General features: G+C 40.0%; 1 protein-coding gene and 1 long non-coding RNA gene across 17 annotated transcripts in view; one reads left to right on the forward strand and one right to left on the reverse strand.

Annotated features, from left to right (window-relative positions):
• SCEL (sciellin) overlaps positions 1-20,971 on the reverse strand; it is a 114,557-nt gene that overhangs the window by 66,440 nt on the left and 27,146 nt on the right. For all 16 annotated transcript variants that reach the window (XM_035295756.3, XM_035295738.3, XM_035295751.3 and 13 more), the window contains 4 exons: positions 20,518-20,556; positions 19,405-19,485; positions 17,493-17,558; positions 235-315 (listed from right to left, as the gene is read on the reverse strand). In XM_035295756.3, coding sequence (XP_035151647.3) covers positions 235-315; positions 17,493-17,558; positions 19,405-19,485; positions 20,518-20,556 — 267 coding nt within the window. The remainder of the gene's footprint in view (positions 1-234; positions 316-17,492; positions 17,559-19,404; positions 19,486-20,517; positions 20,557-20,971) is intronic.
• Positions 5,302-20,722, forward strand: LOC103787710 (uncharacterized). The gene is made up of 2 exons (XR_613430.5): positions 5,302-5,390; positions 19,421-20,722. It is a non-coding gene; the product is annotated as an uncharacterized LOC103787710 (long non-coding RNA).

Below are 20,971 nucleotides of genomic sequence, written 5' to 3' on the forward strand. Positions count from 1 at the left end.
ATATTGTTTCATTTTTATCTTGAAGGCATATTTCCTTCAGACAATTAGTATTCAAAGGCAAACATAAATACACCCATGAGTTGGGAAATAAAAATAGAAAAAGTTCTACAGGCGCTTCTTTAGGGAATATGCACACAAAACATCCATGCTTTGCACAGAGCAGGTCACAGTCCATTTATTTTCACTTCCCTTGAACTTTATTTTGGCAAGAAATTCTGGAGTACTAGGTCTTACCTATTATCCCCTCTTGGCTGGTTAGGAGAAGAAACAGGAGAACTGGGCTTTGGAGGTATTGGAGGGTGAAAACCTGGTTCCCTTTAAAACAGAAAACAGCAGTTCATTTCACCATGGAAACATGGTAAATGTGAGCATCTATGAACTGAATGCATTTATTACCTACATAGAAATATTCTTTGCAACTTACAATCCCCATGAGTGAGGTACCTGAAAGGTCAGAATCCATGGAGCACTAAGAAGTCAAATATTTAAAATATGTGTATTTTAAATGCTTTTATTTAATCAGATTCTTGAAAACCCTATCCTCTTTTACTATAGTTTGAACTACACTATGTTCTTTAAATAGCTCAATATTTTGCTAGTATGTCTAGCCCAAGTCATGGCATTTTGGGTCAGCAGTGCATGAGAACTATAAATGGTTCTTAGGTATTAACATATAAGCTTCTTTGGGGATTATGTCAACTATCAGGCTGCTAGGGAAACAGCAAGAAAAGGTTTTAATTTCAGGGACCTCAAGGTAGCATTGATTTGAAGCTCTTAAACTAAATCTGACTTAAATATTGTCAGCACAGGCCAGTTTGATGCTGACAAAGCATATATATAATCTACTGTCAGCCTAAACTTTCCAGTGAAGCACCAAAGGAGCCTCTGAGTTGGCAGGACCTAGGAACTGGAGATGGGCAATTATGTGCACATTTTGGATGGAGTCATCACCTTACTAAGGGAATGTCACTCCCCTATGCTCCCCACCACCACCACCCCAGCAGTTCTCTATGTGTCCTCAACAGAAACTCTGTACCTAGTGAAAGAACCCTGTGATCCTGTGTACCCTTCTGGCTTCTGCAGGAAGGTATGTAGGCATGTGGGCTGGAGTCAGGCTGCCTGAATTGCCAGCTGTGTGGTAATCAAGGTAAAACTTGATTCTGTTTCTTCATCTGTAATAATCCTTCTAACAGGATTGTTGGGTTATTGTCAGGACTAAATGAGATTGTGCTTTTATTCAACAAACATTTATTGGTAGTTTTCTATATGCAAGTCTTTCTGTGAGCTGGATAATGTCCTTCTTCTCAAAGGCTTCCAATATACAAATAAGTATATGCCAGAAGAAGAAAATGGTTGTACAAATAATAATATCAATAAAACAGAAAAAGGAGATATAGACTGATGTGGTTGGAACACTATTTTATTTAGAATGGCCTGGGAAGAACTCTCTGTCAGGTAAAATTTGAACCAAGACCCGCAGGAAGTAATAGAGTAAGCCATAAGGCTGTCTGGAGAAAGCAAACAGATACAGGCATCATTAGCTTAGAGATGGTATTTAATGCTTGAAACTGATAGAGATCACTAAGGGAGTCAGTGCATGTAGAGACAAAAAAAAGGGCCAGGGGTTGCACCCTCAGGCTCTGCAATATTTAGAGGTCAAGAATATGAGGTGAAAACAGCAAAAGAATCAGGAGGAGTGGCCAAGGAGAAAAGAAGAGTATTAGGAGGGCGTGGTATCTCAGAAGCCAAGTGAGAAAAGTTTCAAGGAAGGAGTAATTGGCCATTTCCAATGCTACCGTTAATCAAATAAAAACAAGGACTGGGAAATTACCATGGTTTAGGCAACAGAGTGGTCTTTGATAACCCTGATAAGAGCAGTTTTGGTGGGACAATGGTAGGGAAAAATAATAGGAGTGGATTTAGGAAAAAATGGGAAGCAAGGAAATAGAGGCTTTGAAGGAGTTTGGCAGTGAAGAAGGAAGAGGGAAATGGGTAGCTACTTGGAGGTTGATGGATTGAGGAAGGTTGCTACAGCATGTAGATGTGATGACAGGAATGACCCAGTGAATCACTGATGCAGGAGAGTGAGGGGGAAATCACTAGACAGATATGTCTTTGAGAATTGATGGGACCTAGGGCACGGTGGGTGGTCAATCTTAGATGAACTATAGAGGGCTCATTCACAGCAGCAAGAGGGAAAGAACTAGATGGGTATAGCTGGGGTGTGTTCATTGACTCAGAGCGGAGAAAGTTCTCTTTTGTTTACTTCTATTTTCTCAGTAAAATAATAATCAAGATAATTGAGTCAAAGCAAGGAGGTTGAACAGGGGTTAGGGCTGAGGGAGAGAAAATGTGTGAAATGGTTTTCTAGGAAAGCAGAAGAGTAAGTGGACCAGGAAATGTAATCAGAGGATGATGATGATGATGTGCCATTATATGAGATCATTGTGTGCCAGGAACTTTTCCGAGCACTTTACATATATTAACTAAGGTAATCCTCACTGCAATCCCAGATAAGTATTATTATTCTTCCCACTTCACAGATTAAAACACTGAAGCGAATAACATAAAAGTAAATATCTCATGAGAGTATAGCCCATAAGGGGCAGAGCTGGGAATCTGAACCGGGAATCAGGCTGCATAAACCCTCCACATGCTCTGCTGCCTCTTGAAGATCCTTGGGCCACACCAATGGCTCAGTTCAGGTTAGTATTCATGGGCTTAAAGTCAGGTTACCTGGCATTGTTTTCTCCTGCCATATTTAGCTGTTTGGGAAGAAGGAACAGAATAGACTGAGAGTTGGATTTACCATTAGCCATGTTTACAATTCAGCCAAGCGAGTGCAACAAAGAGAATGACGGCAAAGGAGTGGAAGGGGTCTGCAAGGAAGGGGTCACCATGGGGGTTGTGGAGTCTGAGATGGGCATGGAGGGAAATGAGAATATGAGTGGTGGGGACTGTGAAAAACCTGGTAGAATTAATGGGCTGGTGATAGTGGTGGGGCTGAGGAATTCCTGGAATCAAAGGACTGAAGGGAGTGAGCTGGACAGATAGAAAGCAGGAGCCAAAGAAGGAAAGCTTTGAAATAGAAGTTTTGTGATATTGTAGAGTATATGGTTAAGATCTATCAATGGCTGCAGTAGTGGGAAGGACAAGATCTATCAATGGCTGCAGTAGTGGGAAGGACAAGATCTATCAATGGCTGCAGTAGTGGGAAGGACAAGATCATCGGGGAGAAGGTCATGAAAGTGAGAGGCTGGGGAGAGGAAGGATCCTCTGCATGGATTTTGAAATCACCATGCATTATGACAGGAGGAGGGTTTGTAAAAGACAGCGAGTCTGGTCCTGAAGTCTTCAAAGAATGAGCGTGAATATCTCAGAGACCTTCAGATGACTCCAACAAAGAAGAGAAGCTCATGAGGGCATGGCTTCAAAGGAGATGGGGAGTTTCAGGGAGAAGAGAGTTAAAATTAACAGGAAGTGGTGATGAAAAGCAAATGAGACCCCTACCATCCTCCAGACCCTGTAATATGTCAGTTTAGGGGGAAAATAGCCCTTGCTGAGAGAGGGGCTGTGGAAGCAGGGTGCTCTGGAAGAGCCTAACAAAAAGGTAGGAGATCATTCAGAGGGGATGCTGAGGAGTGGAGGATTTTGGCAATGACAAATGACACACTCATCAAGGTGGAGTGGAAGAATTTGAGAGCTCAGTGTGATATTAGGTTGGGTCAGGTTCAGGGAGGTACAGAGCTCTATGGGGATGGTCCAAGTGATAAGAAATGACCTGACTAGGGTTTCAATGACAGTCTATGGACATAGGGATGGCGGACATGATGGAATGAGTCCTGAAGACCTCTCAGCAGAGTGGTGGTGAGGCCCTGGGTAATGGGCAGTGGAGCACCAAGCATGGTGGGTCTCTTGGCTCTTATGCTGATGGTGACATTGAAGCCAGAAGAGGGTGTGCACTGCCTGGTTTCCCCACAGGAAACAGTGTCTTTTGCTGTAGTGGTTGCTGTTTTCACCCCACACGACCCCAGGGCTGCAGATGTGACAAACTCTTGCCCTTCCTAACACACCCCACCATATTCTCTCCCTGCTGTGGAGCACCTCCTCCTTCTCTTCACCTGGAAATTCTCCCCTTGCCCTTCAGACTTTGGCTTAGGAGTAACCATCTTCAGTGATACCCAAAGTCGTGCTAGGTACATCCGTACACTCCCCCATAACAACCCTATTCACAGCACATATCACACTATTCTGGACTACACATGATATTCTGTTCCCACACTGGACTGAAAGTTCCTAAAAGGACAGCTGTATCCCAAGTACCAGGATTGTGTATGACATAAGAATGAAGGAGGAAGTTAATGGCTGAATTTCTCTTTGGCAGGGAGGAAATGGGTACCAAAGAGGGATTTGCAATTTGCAAAATCTGTGCAACCTTAGCTCCCTCATAGGAGAAATCCATTGTCAATCCCATCACAGAACACCTACTAGGTGCCAGGTACTTGGCTGAGTCATTGTGTTGTGTGATATTTCTGGAAGAGCAACTTACATCAAAATAGTCTCCCCATCCTGGCTCAGCGGCATATTCTACAGGATTTTGTTTGTATTGCCACTGTCTTCTTTTCTCAGAAAATATCCTTGTGTTGGGTGTATGTATCACATGATAGAGTCTTTAGTGTATCTCTGTGGATTCACTGATTGCATGTGTTCCTTCCAGAGGCAGAGGAAAGGGAGAAGGAGGTGGTCAGTCCTGGATAATAATGAAGCCGTGCAGAACCCTAGATGTCTGAGGACAGCCGAGAAAGAAGTAACATGACAAAAAGGAGGATTACAAAACGTACAAATGGGATGGTGCCAAGCTTTATTTATGTTAGAATCATGTTAATGACATACTGAATTGCTTCAGTTTTGGAATGTCTAGGGCCTCAAAGAGGTAGGTAAATATGGATTGGGTGGATCAGAGAGTAGAGATGAGTAGAAGTAGATCTGAGATGGTCTGGAGAATACACAGGAAAGAGAAAGATGAATGTGAGGTTACGAAGGCCAAGAAAAGCAGAGAAGCATGTTTATTTCTGAGTGTGATGCATTTACAGCCCTGCTGGGCTAGAAGCCAGGCAATGCCATGTTGACTTCCATTTACGTCAAAGGAGCTTTCATTTGCATCTGCAATGACAGCCACAGATGACAGAACTCAAGCCCTGGGGTGGGACAGGCAATGAGAAGAGTCATTCATGTCATGCCAGGAGCGTGATGTGATGCCAAGCAGGGGGATTCAAATGCAATAGTGAGGCAGGAAGCTGCGGCCAGAATGTTTTGAAGAGAAGGAAATGAGACATTCATGGGAACGATTCTCATTGAATTCTGCTTTGAGATGCAATGCTCAAGCTCCGGTAAGTTGACCCTGGCTCTCCCCTTCACCCTTCCCCAGACCCCTCAAGGCTCCTGCAGGATCTATGCCACCACACAAATGGCTATCATGATGAGCTTTCAGAAATAAAAAAGGCAGATTTCACAAGAAACATGTGAACACTTGCAGCTGTAGCTCAAAGGCCAACACTGAAAGAAATAACACTGTAAAGAAAGCTGTCTATATCACTTTATTTCCATGAACTGCGGCAAAGATCACATCTCTCCTCATGGCTTTTTTCTATAACATGCGTGGCTCTGTGACTTCTGTTTGAGTCTGGCTGTATGAATATGTCTATTACTGCAGCAGAAGTCTAGGTAGAACAAGGAATAATTGTCTCTAATATTTAACTGTGAATTTTGTTTTCACTGTCTATTGTGCTTAGCTTTTATATCTAACAAATAGAATTTTTATATCAACAATGGCAAAGAAGATGAAACTTTTATGTTTATTGAGTCTCAGTAACATGCCAGCTTTGCCAGGCTCTCACATACAGGATGTTATTCAATCTATACATTCTAACATGTGGAATGTGTATTATCAGTGTTGTTATTGTTATTATTACTATTATTATTTACTGAGGCTCAAAAAGTTGAAAAAATTTGCCTTGGGTCACACTGCTAGTAAGTGGGGCAGGCAGGGTTTCAAACTGGTCTTTCTGATGTTAAATGCCTTGCTTTTTTCTCTATATCATACTGTAGGCAACCAATACTCATCAAGGTATTTTCAAGGCAAACCTATTAAAAATTGGTTGATCTGAAATATTGCCTTGCCCAAGGAAGGATCTTTTTGCTCGAAAATTCCACAAGTGCCCCAGTTATAATATTAGGAGACAGAACAGTATGTGAGACGTAATTGGGCAGTCAAAGACTAGAAAATATGTAATCCATGCCTCCAAAGAACTTGAAGAATGCAAGGCACATGTTCGAAAGAATGGTTACTGCGATGGTGCCTCGCTTTCCGTGGCTAGTGGCCATTTCAGTAAACCATAACCGAGTAATGGACCATGCACTGGACTAGAATTCTAGGGATCTAGACTCTAGACTTTAAACTAGCTTTTCCACCAACCTTCTCTTTGACTCTGGAAAACATGCCGATTCACTCAGAAACTCTGCTTATTTGTCTGTAAAAGGAAGAGACTGGCCCAGATCTGTGGACGGTAAGCCACTACATGACCAAGGTGGGGCGGTGCAAGGAATCCTCAACTCCACAAGTACCTTGACATTCATGTACTGCACTTTTCAAATGTATGTAGATGGTTAACAAAATTTAAATTTAAGTTGGCTCTATAAGAACATGAAACTTACATTGGTCAGTAGATACAAAGACACAAAATTTAACTATTGCTTAAGTCATCGCAGCTTTTTGTCCTTAGATGTTTTCTCAAAGACATAAAAATATTCCAACTATTATCAAGTGACACTAAAAACATGCTAGCATCAAAAGGGAGTCTACTCGAAATGGATCACAGATCTATACGTCAAACACAAAACTACAAAGCTTTTAGAAGAAAACAGAAGAAACTTTAGTGATCATTAGTGAGGCAGAGTTCTTAAATATAATACCAAAAGCTCAATTTATTTAACAAAACTTGATAAATTGGATTTTATTAAATTAAAAAAAGCTTTTGCTCTGAAAAATATATTGTTAAGAGAACTGAAAAACAAGGCACACACTGGAAAAAGCATTCGCTATTCTCATATCTGACAAAGGGCTCCCAAGCACAATGTGCTTTCAAAAAACTCTCAAAACTCAACAATAAGTAAACAGACCAGCAGAAATAAAATTGGCAAAATATTTAAAATATTTGGGCCAGGCAGGGTGGTTCATGCCTGTAATCCCAACACTTTAGGAGCCCAAGGCAGACAGATTACCTGAGGTCAGGAGTTCCAGACCAGCCTGGCCAACATGGTGAAACCCTGTCTCTACTAAAAACACAAAAAATTAGCTGGGCGTGGTGGCGCACGCCTGTAGTCCCAGCTACTCAGGGGGCACAAGAATCCCTTGAATCCAGGAGGTAGAGGTTGCAGTGAGCCAAGTTTACACCACTGCACTCCAGCCTGGGTAACAGAATGAAATTCCACCTCAAAAAAAAAAAGGTTTAGCAGATACTTAGCCAAGGAAGACACACAGATGACAAACAAACACAAGCAAAAATATGAAAAGGCTGTATATCATGTGTGACTCCATTTATAGGATGTTCTGCATGTAGCTAAGAGAGGAAACAGAGGGATGAGAGGACAAAGATGGGTCGCCAAGTATGAAGAAAGTCCCAAGTAAAATGTTGGTCCTTTCACCCCGTCTCCCCCTTCCATTGTCCTCCCCCAAACCCTTTGCCACAGCATGTCCCACTTCACCATACTCAGGCCTCCCTGCCTCCCAGCCTCCTTCCTCCAAAGCCATCTTCCATTCCCCTCCACACAATGCAAGACTCCATTCCCTCAGCATGCTCTAATTCTGCCCAGCTTTAGCAGGAAAGAAACCTGATTTATGTAACTGACACTAAGATTTGAATGACCAGCAATAGCCCCTTTAATCTGTCATGCTTCTAACTGATGTGAAATGTACAATCTCCAGTTGACAGAACTTCCAGCAATACTACTAAATGATGAAATAATTTTTTAAAAAATCAAATAATTTGTTTTTTATGATTGGAGCAAGGTGAAGTTTTGACAGAGTGCTTGACCCTAGGTATCCTGATTCTCATAGCTTCTTTCTCTATCCTACTTGTGAACCTGGAGCTTCCCTGCTTTCATATTTCCATGGGCTCCAAGAGAGGGAGGGGAGGTGGGAATCTGGGTTGGGCAAAGCAGGGCTGCTTTGTATTTGCTGTTTGAATGTTTGAGTTCCTTAAAACTAGAGCTAGGAAATCAGGGACTGTCTAGGTGGTTCCCATTGGACTGAAGAAAAAATAATTCATTGCTAAAGGTGAAGACCTTCATTTACACATTCTGAATTAGGTTTCTCCTTGTTCTGTTCAAATAACACATTTTTAAAATAATAAACTTAAACTCAGGCTAATATTTTAATTATTCTGAATGTTTAGAAAGAGCAATCTAGGCATTCAGGTAAGATTTTTTAATCACTGCATTTTGATATTTTATTGTGTGTTATAGAATCTTAATTTCTAAAAAAGAGATTCCACTTAACATAAAGATTTTTTCATTGAGATAAAAATGAGATTTATCACTTTTATTTAGCATGACATCAAACTTTGTAGAGGATTTGGTACCAATAGAGTTAAAAATGTTGCAGCATAATTAGAAAGGTTACATTTTACCATTTATAGTTACAGACAAAAAAATATAACTGTAGTGCACGGTTGCCATGGCAACTCACTTCTCAATCAGGATATTTTTTTCCTCCTCCAAGTCTACCAATCAGCTAACAGAAAATGAAATAACCACTGAAGGAGAAGAGGTCAAAACAAATAAGGATGAGAAATTATGAATGTATATAAAAGATATTTATATGGTAATTCTCCTAGATGTGTTTCCACTATTTTAATTTTATCAAATATTATTTCTTTTCTTTTCTATCTTTAAAAATGATTCCAGAAAAAAGCACATTCATTTCTAATGGTGGCTTCATTATTGTTCCTAAATGAGAATAATGAACAACATTCATAAATATTCATAGTGTCTGTTAAGCAAGTACTTCAGTTTGGCTTCCATGAGATCCTTAAATGAGCTTTACATGCCATTTAACCACTGAATCACCAAGTCACCTAAATACACAGTCAGAATCAGTTGAATTTGCCATAAACAGAATACAAAAATTGAATGGTAGGTTCTGATATCAGAAAGAAATTCAGCTTTCCAGAACTGTTATTTATTTCTCTAGTTCCTTATGATGCACCCGAATATTTCCCCAGATGGCACCTATTATTCTCCCCATTGGCTCACATCTGGCAAATGTTTCCACTCTTTTAAAAGTCTCAATGATAAGAAAGTGTTTAAGAACTTCAAAAATGAAGACATACACAAGTGATTGCTGACACATTGCTTAGTATTAGGTTTTCGGGCAGATCACAAAACAAAAGAAGTGGGAAGACGGAAACATGGCTCTGAACTTATAGTAATTTTCTGCAGTGATGACACTTACATTTTCTTTTATACATACTCCAAATCTACAGCATATGGTCAGAGCTCAAATTACATAATGGCACAGCATTCACTCTTAGAAACATGATATTCTCAAAAGGTACTTAGGCTTACCGCAAATTATGAGTGGATATCTGCCCATAGTGTCTTACATTAAAAGACATTTTCCCACATGACATCAGATTTGCAATTACTAGATTTTATTTAGTGCTACCACTAAATATAATTGATAAAGGATAAATGAGGAGAATGTCTCATGGATGGGAAGCCTATGGTTCTACACTTAAAAATACACTCACATATACACGCCCACACACACTGTACTCTCTGGCACTGGAATTTTGCTCCTCCTCTCCTCTCTGCTTGGAACGCCTCCATCTACACCTCCCCTCTGCATCTGGCTTACTCTTGCTCATTCTTTAAGGCTTACCTCTGGCATTGCCTCCTTTGAGCCTACTCTACCCGAGACACAACATCTACTGCCTCCTTCTGTGTACTCTACATATTCTGTGGCTGCCTTGACCTTTGTGCCTATCATATTCCCAAGGACCCTCCCTTGGTGAGGGCCAGCCTTCTTGGCTCCAAATGACTCCCTGGTAGAAGCTGAGTTTTCTCTCTGTACTCCTTTTTATACTCCTGGCATCAAGCAAAGTGTTTTTTAGCACATAGCCAGAGCTCAATAATTGTTTTGGGAAGAGAAAAAGACAGAGAGAGGGAGAAACAGAGTGAGAAAGGGAGAGACAGAGGTGTTTGTTACTTAGCCCATAGAATACAGCAAAACTACAAAAAGACAAATAAAATAACAGGTTGAGGGAAATTCATTGTCTAGTAGATACTAAGAAACATTTAAAATCAATCAATCAATATGCACTTATTGACAAACTACTATGGATACATTTACTTCATGATTCAAAGAGCTATAAGATGATGCCATCTAGTTGGTGAGTACACTGCACTAGTAAGTGACGTGTCAAGGTAATGCGTAATTAATTGCTAAATGAGCATCGAAGATCGTAAGCCTTCTGAGTCCAGTTGACAAAAGTAGCACCTTGGGGTGTGAAGGCTTTGGGGAGGAAGTAAAATTCATGGCAGAATTTTTGAAGGATGACTCCCATCACACCTGATGTATAGATACACATCAAGATTCAACTTTCACTCTCTTCTTGTTTAATCTTTCTTCAACAGTTATCTTCACTCCAAAGATACTACATTTTAAATCCCTGGGTTCATTCCCAAATCTGGATCTTTGGAACCTGCCTTTTACCTGATCACACTCCCTCCTCCTGTCTGGCTGTTTATCTTTGCTTGGAAATCACTGCTACAAATACATCCTTCCAGTGTCCCAGACCCTACCTGCTCAAAACAAAACACAGTGCCAGCTGCTTATGACCAACTGTGTACTCCCCATTCAGCTCTTATTTCTTCCCACATTGATAAGTGGCATTACTATGCTTAAAATCACCCTAGGCTTGAAAACCTAGCATTGCATAATTTCTCTCTTTCCCCCAAATCCCACACCTCTTTGGGGACCTGATCTCTGAGTTCCCTGCTAGAAGCTCTTCCTACAACATCAGATCTCCCAGAGAAGACTGATGTTCTTCTCATGCCCCTACAGTGGATCTTATGATGTGGTTATTTGTACATTCATATTCTCCAACTTTAGGCGCTATAAAAGACCCAGAGCTGCTGCCACTTTTCAGAGTTCTCTGCGCTGGGACTCCCGTCATGATGCTGAGCAACGTCACCTAGACGTGAAAGCCCTTTCTTTGATCCCTCTTCCCCCAGGAGTCCCTTCACCCTCCTCCCTTTCTGGGCGGTGGTCTCTTTGCAGTTGCCTTTGGAGGTTCTCATGTAGTGAGTGACTCCCTCAGCTGCAAAACCTGTGAAAGCACCACCCAAATTAAGCTTGCGGCATGCCTCTCTGCCACCTCATGGTCATATCTTTTTCCACCATCAGCACCCTAATCCCTGGAACTTGCTGCAATGCTGACTGAATAAACACAGGAAGGAAGAGAAAGAGGGCCATGATAGCTCTGATGTGTTAAGTGTAGGTGTGGCTGGATGTTCAACTTATGATAACACAAGAAAAATTTCATTTTAAAATGTCGCATAGAACGCCTCTCAAAAGGTGAATATGTCATTGTGTTTTGTTACGAGAATAAGATTCTTTAAGGATAGACTACCACAGGAAAAAAAAAGAACTAAACTCCTTGGTACTTATAAAACCATCAAATAGTTAACAGGAACTGGGGAGCTGGAGAGGGAAGGCAGAAGAAAGGAGTCAGGGGCTGCTGAGCAAAACAGCAGCAGGTTAAGGGCTGCAGAGAAATATTTGCCAACAGGAAATGCCCAATAACAGGGATGGCCAAAGAATTTATGAACAGAGATTTCCAACATTTCATTTTATGTAGTTTGGGGTGGACTTCTGCAATATATTGCTACCACTCCCAGCATCCCATATCTTTATCAAGACCTTATGCAAGTGGCATTTGGACACATCAAGGAAATTATAGCTGGTTTAGCGTGGAGCTGACAGAACAGGACAGAGCTAAGTCAGAGGTAAAATATTGAAGGGAAATCAGATTAAAACGTGGTGATATGGTTTGATCATATGGGTGTCCCCACCCAAATCTTATCTCGAATTGTAGCCCCCATAAGCCCATGTGTCAAGGGCAGGACAGGTAGAGGTAATGGGATCATGGGGGCAGTTTCCACCATGCTGTTCTAGTGATAGTGAGTGAGTCTCAGGAGATTTGATGGTTTTCTAAGTGTCTGGCATCTTCCCCTGCTGCACTCATTCCATGCTGCCACTCTGTGAAGAAGGTGCCTGCTTCTCCTTTGCCTTCCTCCCTGATTATAAGTTTCCTGAGACCTCCCCAGCAATGCAGAACTGTGAGTCAATTAAATCTCTTTCCTTTATGAATTACCCAACATCAGGTATTTCTTCATAGCAGTGTAAAAATAGACTAACACACACGGCCATGCCCTCTCTCACCAGTTCTATTTAAGAGAGTATTGGAAGTTCTCTGGCCAGGGCAATCAAGTAAGAGAAAGAAATACAGCATATTCAAATAGGAAGAGAGGAAGTCAAATTATTTTTGTTTGCAGATAACATGATCCTATAACTAGAAAACCTCATTGTCTCAGCCCAAAAGCTTCTTAAGCTGATAAGCAACTTAAACAAAATCTCAGGATACAAAATCAATGTGCAAAAATTGCTAGCATTCCTGTACACCAACAACAGGCAAACAGAGAGCCAAATCATGAATGAACTCCCATTCGCAGTTGCTACAAAGAGAACAAAATACCTAGGAATACAGCTAACAAGGGAAGTGAAGGACCTCTTCAAGGAGAACTACAAACCACTGCTCAAAGAAACCAGAAAGGTGACAAACAAATGGAAAAATATTCCATGCTTATGAATAGGACTCAACACTGTGAAAATGGCCATACTGCCCAAAGTAATTTATAGATTCAATGCTAGTCCCATTAAACTACCATTACAGGAGAATATTCTTAACTGAGATAGGGGACCAGATTCAGAGGAAGAAGTATGGATTTCATTTTGAACACGTTGAGTTTGCAGTGTCTTTGAGACAAGTGGACAGTGGGCTATCCAAAGGCAACTCAGAGAAGAGGTCTGGAGTGGATATAAATGAAGAGGTGGAGAGCACACAAATGACCACTGACACCTTGGATCTGAATCCCGCTGTTGAAAGGCAGAGCACAGAATGGGAGGAGAAGAGAATAGGGACTTGGAGCCTTTAGGAACATCAGCCTTTAATGGCTTGGTAGAAAATGAGGTAGCTGAGGATGCTAAAGAAGAATGGCTGAGAAATTTAAAAAGAAAGAAAATCCAGAAGAATGTGTTGGGGGAGTGTGCTGGTTCTCACAATGAGAAAGATTTCATAAGCACATAAAGAGTCAGTGGTGCCCTTTGAATGGTCACGTGGTCATACAGACTGATATAAGCAAGGTCATCAGTTACTTAGGAAGAGCTGTTTCCATGAACGAATGGTGACAGGAAGAAAATGGAGATGAAAAGCCATCATCAACTCTTCCAAAAACGTCGACTGAGATGGAAAGAGAAGAAGGGTGTCAGCTGAGTAGGTTTGTAAGATTAGGCTATCAAGATTTTCAGAGCAATATTTTTAAGATGAAAGAAGTTTGAACTTGGAAAATGGGGAAACCAGGGAGCAGGACTTTGATCAGAGAGGTAGGAGGAGAGACAGAGGAATATAACGAGGAACAACAGGTATAAAGTTAAATTTTGATTCAGTCTTGATTAAAATGAAAAGAAAACACATTCTGATAAGACAACTTCAAAGGATAATCTGCTTGGCATATCTCGATAACTCAAAACGCTGTGTTGGTTATTTCCATTTTTAGCAAGAGAAGAAAGAAGACAAATAACATTTAGATTCCAGTGACTGAAATCACAGTAACCAAGAAGCAAGCTTAGAAATCAGCTAGAAGGGCCAAAGGTTTTATTTAAGTTAAAAGCTTACATGCCTTGTCTTGCTGTCATGAATTACAGCTTCTTTCTTGAATATTTACAAAAATAGGACAAGGGGCTTTCAAAGATATTCAAGTCTTAATTCCAAAATTTTGTTTGATCACCCAGGCCTGAACTCTCATTGCATGACTAATGTATATCATACATAAAATGACACTTGTCAGGAAATTTCATTTTTTCTTCAGCTATAAAATATGAATCTTTTTTAAAACTCTGTTTTCTCATTTCAGCTCTAGTTAACCTCACCAGCCTTGTGTTAATTATATAATTACATGTAAATATAGATATAGATGTAGACATAGGAATAGATATATTAATTATAAAAATAGACCAACATAGTCATAGGCATAGATATACATACACATTTAAATAACAGTATGATATTATGAGCTCTTCTGGTGATTAAAAAAAAAAGGCGTAAGGTTCTTTGGGTATGGTTTACATTGTGCTTGTAATAGGTTTTAGTTGAAACACAATGAAGCACAAGTTTTTCATCTGAACTTGATTTATTCCATAGTATATAAATTAAGAAAGGAACAAATGAGAGATGAGATAACCCATGGTATTAAAGGCTACAGAGAGGTCAAGGGAGGAAATTCCAGGGAAAGGACTCATTCCTGGATGACAGGGAAGTTTGGTGGCCTTTTCAAGTGTGTTGCACAGAATAAGATATATGGGAGAAAATGACATTTCAGGGAAAGATTAGGTGGTGAAAAAGAAAAAGCTTGCAAAATTAAGAACAGAAAACATGAGGGTGTCCGTACTGAGGTAAAATTCTTTCGGAGAAGATGGGAGGGGAGAGACAAGGGGGAGAGAGGAATACCACTGTATTAGTGAAAGATAAAGGGAAATGTTTAACATTGAGCTATTAGCTAGTGTTATCAGTCATAGTCCCCAATTTTTATCTGTTTTTGACCTATTTTCATTTTCTTTGGGCTCTTCTGGGAACAAAGATATCTTTTTGAAGCCTCTACTCCCTTTCATCATTTAATAATTGCTTCTATTTTTCAGCATTTGCTAAAAAGGCTATTTCTCAGCCCTGGGAATGCACTGGCATTAAAGGTGACAAACGGAAGCTGTACTTTGAGCTTTTCCAAAAAGCACTTCAGAAATCAAAGGCATTGCTATATTCTTACTATTTATTCCCTCCTTTCCCTGAAGGCTTGGTATGACATTATTTCTGATCCTCAAAGAGAATTCTTCTCATTTAGCCATTATACTAATAATCTGTGATTCTAAAAAAGCAATGAATATAGAAATTGATCAACCTAGCCCAGTAATCTCCTCTTTCCCTTAGTTCCAGAGCTATGGATCTGAGCCAAGAATCAGAAATAGCATTGTAATTCATTTCATCTTCCATGTAAATCATATCCAGCAACGCATAAATTGTGAGGGAGGGCATAGAGCCAAGCCCATCAGCTCTGTGCAAACAGATCCACAAGCTCAACAGGCACTGATAGCATGAGATGTTAACTCATGAATAATCCTTCCATGATTTTACACTGTTATATAACCAGTTGCTTTTTATAATGATATTGGAATAATTAATTGGAATGATGAGTTGAGGACAAAAATATGAACTTATTTAAAAAATAAGTAGTAAATATATCTAAGAAAAGTACCAGTTGTTCTTCATCAAGACAAAGTTGGATGGATCTTAACAACACTCAGAAAAAGATAATAACTAGGAGAACTCCTACTTAACATTTTCCCACTTACATAGCTCCTTATATCAAAGGTATCACCCATACGGAAGTATCTAATAACAACCTGAGGGGAAAGACTGTTTTAAACTCCAAATGTAATCCATGCTTGGCAGTCCATGTAATTGGAAGTCACCTGTAGATGAGCAGGTTCTAAAATAAAACACTGTAACAGTAGGTGAATGTGATTCCAAGTTGTGACTGCTCAACATGTTCAGTAATTTGATTTGGTCATAGATAGGTAGACAGACAGACGGATATAGATGATAGACAGATATATAGATAATAGATAGATAGATAGATGTAATGACAGGTATAAATAAAAGCAGCTCAAACTCTTTGTGTCTATTGACCAACTAGAGTTTCTTTACACCCTGACAGAGCTCACACAAATGATCACAAATAAATGTATTTCTAAATATATCCGTTACTTGAAAATGAAACAGATGTTAGAAGTCTGGATGGTGGATGACAGTATTCGAAAATAAACCAATCTAATATTAAATAAGCACATAGTTTAATAATATTCTCTTTTCCAATAGTCAGAATTAGAAAAACAGATCCCACTGAAACATGAAAATGTTCCAGAAGTTAAGACATGAAAACATCTTTGGACACCTGAAAAGTAAATAAGCAGGAGGCCTGCTTTTGTTTTGAGTTAGCGCTGATACAGATTAGAGAGCATGTTTCTTTAAAGACCAGAGTGCAGGCTCCATGTTTTGTTCACTGATATGTCCCAAGATCCTAGAATAATATGTGGCACATGGCAGTGTTTATTATTTATTAAATTGAATTGTTGCTGGCATTCATGGCATGAAAATTGTAGAATAAGGTGTCCACCACCTTATTCTCCACTCATCTATCATTTAGTTTTAACTATTACTCTCAACATAAGATAAAAGTAGAAAACACTCATTTGTCACTTAACATTTAGGAATAACTTGCCACACGTATCCTCATCCAGTTCTCTGGGTTCTGCACACCCTGGAGGCAACTGGGCACCAGGAGCCCACATTGGAACCCCTGTCTGATGCCTGACTCTGTTCTTAGCTGCTGTCACTGTTAAGGGTTAAGCTATGTCCCCTCCGCCCCAAAAATTCATATGTTGAAGTCCTAATCCACAGTCTCTCAGAATGCGACCTTACTTAGAAATAGGGTGATTGCAGATGTCATTAGTTAAGTTAGGATTAGGTCATACTGGAGTAGGATAGACATATGATTAGCTGCTTTATAAGAGATGGAAATCTGGACTCAGACATGCATACAGGGAGAAGGTCATGTGAAGATGAAGACAGCGATCAGAGCAATGCTTGTACCAGCTGGGCAATGTCCGTGATTACCAGGAAACCACCAGAAGTTAGGGGCCCCCTCACAGCCCTCAGAAGGAACCACCCCTGCTGAACCCTTGACTTTGGACTTCTGGCCTCTGAAACTATGAGGCAATAAATTCCTGTTGTTTAAGCCACCTAGTGGCACTTCATGGCAGTTCGCAGCATCCAGCTTGTGGCACTCATTTCTTCTGGTTGTAAGCAACCCTAGCAATCTAATACAGCCACCTACTTACTCCTAGCAGTTTGTCAGATGCCCTGCCAGGGTACTTGTAGCCCTGACTTTACTCCCACTGGACACTCTCTCGTACAGGGCTGAGAGTTCCCAAGATTGCCTCCCATTTATCCCAAAGCATCCACAATTATATGTTGTCAATGTCTGACATGTTCTTCCATCCAATAGCACAGTTATTACACCTGACACCTTTCCCTTACCGTTTCCTGGTTTCTGTGCTTGAAGAGGCATTGTAACCTGGAGGGGGCGGTGGAAACCAGGACTGCCTGTAAAGAAATGACACGATAATAAACACGGTGCTTGAAAGGCTCATCACACCCACGTGTCTGAACATAATTTGACAGTTAAAAAGGCATGAGATTATACCGAGCCTTGGAAGTAAAATGAACACTATTTCATAAATGAAGTAGGATGTAACTGTCCAATATTCTAGGCTATCTGTTCCTCCAGGTAAACTTCTTTTCTCATTTCCTCTGGCACTAAGTAACGTGGACACTTCTTTTAAAAAGAAATCTAAAGCAAGCCTGGAAAATAATGACAATTGTTAAATCTAGAGAGCAAATTCATATTTGTTTATCATGTTATTCTTCCTATTTTTCTGTATGTCTGAACTATTTTATAACAGAAATAACAATCTTATACTCTACTCAAAATACAATTTTTAAAAAACTGTGATAGAAAACTCTGACAAGTAAGAATATTGAAAGCATAAGTGAATATCACAGCAGCACCACCTTCAGTTCTAACCTCAATTAGGAAGATGTCCTGATATCACTAGGACATAATTTTAATTGGTAGTAATAGCTAAGCAGAAAGGCCAAGATCTGTATGAAAACTGAAGATGTTCAGATGAGAATGACACACACTACAGAAGAAAAGGCATACAGGAAATCGGGCTTTAAATTCTTTAAGTAGGTCTATTCTCTGAGTCACCACAGAACTGAACTAAGACAAGATAGGAGTCAATCAAGGCAGATTCCAGCTCAATGTAAAGAATAGATGCTGCCCAGACAAGCGAGTCAAAGGTGTGTCCCAAAATAGTCAGAGTCTTATTGCTGGCTTCAGTGGCCCTGAATTATGCCTAAAATGTCAGAGGAAGGATTCTTACACTAGGTAGGAGATTGAACTAAGTGACCTAAAAATTTCTCTTTCAAACTTAGGAATCTGTTTTCACCAGCAAAGGGTGAAGGGGCGTGAAACGTAGGTTCCAGGGAAAGATGAGCCACATTTTCTGAGACCTTGCAGCTACAAAAAAACCTTGTTGAAGGAAAAAATAGAATCAGTCATTTTTCTCTGGCAGCACCATGGCAAAGTCAGCCAGTCCATCAACAAACATTGAGCACCTACCCTATATGGAACATGGACCCAGGTGCAGACAGGGAAATTGAGAAAATTTAAAAGTACTGACATTTATAAATGCTTGTTTTCCATTTACCTCACAATTCATAGCCCTAGGGGTTTTTAAACATGGCAAAAATCTCTTCCACCATCATGTTCTGTCTCATGAAGATTATTGGGTCACCACTGGTTCAAGTACTCCTCTGTACCTGCTAATTGCATAGGACTCAGCACCAGCAGAATGTGGGAGACCATGCAGGGGAGGTCAGAGGAGAAGGCAAGAATCACACAAATACAGATGAATGTCTCCAGAAAGGGTCTTTCTTTGACTCTGTGTTTGGAAGCAACGTCAGCTCAATCCATAGAGCAGAGGCATCGGCTCCAGATACAGGCTGGTTTCAGAAGCATGGAAACATGTGGCCTTACATCCATCATTATTTCAAGTTAAGGCATTCCCAGCAGCAGGACTCCCTGAAACATGCTACCTCAAGTCGTCTGCCATTTAACATGTGAGTTCTATCATCTAAAACATTTCATAGAAATTCAAGCCCCTAAAGGAACTGAAAATAAGACTCTATATTTGAGAAAGAGATTGTTGGGGGAAAGAGCTGAAGTTTGGGAACAGCAGAATGTAGATGCTGTATCCTGGGAAAAAGAGGAGAAAGCTTTCCAAGGCTGCCTGGGAGTTTGGTGGATGACTTGGTTCAGAAATTAATTAAAGAGCAGTCTTTCATAGTGTGTCAGCAAGAGGCAGACACAATGAACTCATTGTACCTTTTTTTCTTTACAGGAGTAGTAGCAGAAGGGGATGCTGTGGTGTTGGAGGTGTTTGCATTCAACGAACCGCCAGGTTGCCTGTTTAATGACAAGAACAATAATTAATCACACTCTCATACTTTTCCATTTCACGCCACCTTTGAAAAGTCTTAACGTCTACTCATACTCCTGCCTGCTCTCTGTTCATCACAAAATGTTTCACTTGAGGATGGAAAAACAGCCAAAAATCTTCTTCCTGACTTCCTTAGCTTAGAAGTCGTCAGGCTCTCATATAAGTAGCTAAAACTAAAGGAATGGAATAAAGAAGTGATTCATAAAATGACATTAACTGTCGGAAATTCTGACCAATCCATTCCGTGTGCTACAGATTCACATTTCGTTTATTCCTGTGATTGTATTGTGACTAATTATGTTGCAGTTTTTGCATTACAAGCATTATTGCTTAGGAAAACATTTTAAATCATACAATCTTAAGTCTCTATCTAGCATTTATTTATATATGCACATCCTCAAAAAATGGAAGTGACCCAGGCCTGTTTCAAGCTCTGAGGGGTATGATCCAGTGTGTAAATTACTTTATACATAAATAGGAATTCAAAAACAAAATAAGTTTATAAATCTGTCCAATTTGGGCTGCGTATAACCACCAGTAGTACATTCCAGAGAAAATGTACTTCATTTAAAGAGATTTTTAGCTCACCCTATGATTTCCCAATTCAATTTTCTCTGAAGGAGGAGGTGTAAATGTGAAGGGTAGGTGGGGAAGGAAGTGAGGTGTGAAGGAAGGGTTAGTTATTGTGGGGGTAGAGGGAAGAAAAGTCCTGTGGGAGAAAAAATAAGGAGTCCAGATTTTAATAAAGAAGAAGAAAGAAAGGATGACCTAAGCTTTGGTGTTTGGTTAGAGTAGTGATTGGCCTTTTTTTCTGCAAAAGTCCAGAGGGTCACAATTCAACCTTGGCAGACCATTTTGGCATCTGTCTTCTGATACTCAACTCTGCCAGGACAATAGGGGCATGGCTGTGTTCCAGTAAAATTGGCCTGTGGGTGGTATACCCTGGATTTTCTTGAACATATACAAAGAAATATACTACAATTAGAAAGAATACATACAACTTTGTTACTCCCGATGATCTAAACGTGGACATGCTCCTGGTAAGAGAGAAGAAAGCGAAGTTTTAACAATGATGAACATTTGCATCTATTTGGAATTATTCTTAAATTTAGAGTTATTAAAAGTTAGACATTGGTTGAGAGAAATAGAAAGCATCATATTTGAATAAATTTAATGAGATGACCTCATGATTTTGTTTCTTGACTAGATTCCAAAGAAATTTTTTTCTTCTGAAAATTCAGCATATTTTAAGCCCAATGTTTTTATTTGTTGGGTTCAGTAATTTTCCTTAACAGTAATAATGTAAAATTTGCATTTGCACCTATTTCATAATTTTGCCACCAGGACAACTTAAACAGAAATATACATGTGTTAAGAATGGTGATTTGGTCGGGCGCAGTTGCTCAAGCCTGTAATCCCAGCACTTTGGGAGGCCGAGGAGGGTGGATCATG

Source organism: Callithrix jacchus, chromosome 1 (genome assembly GCF_049354715.1).
Source record: "Callithrix jacchus isolate 240 chromosome 1, calJac240_pri, whole genome shotgun sequence".
In the NCBI taxonomy this organism is placed as follows: Eukaryota; Metazoa; Chordata; class Mammalia; order Primates; family Cebidae; genus Callithrix; species Callithrix jacchus.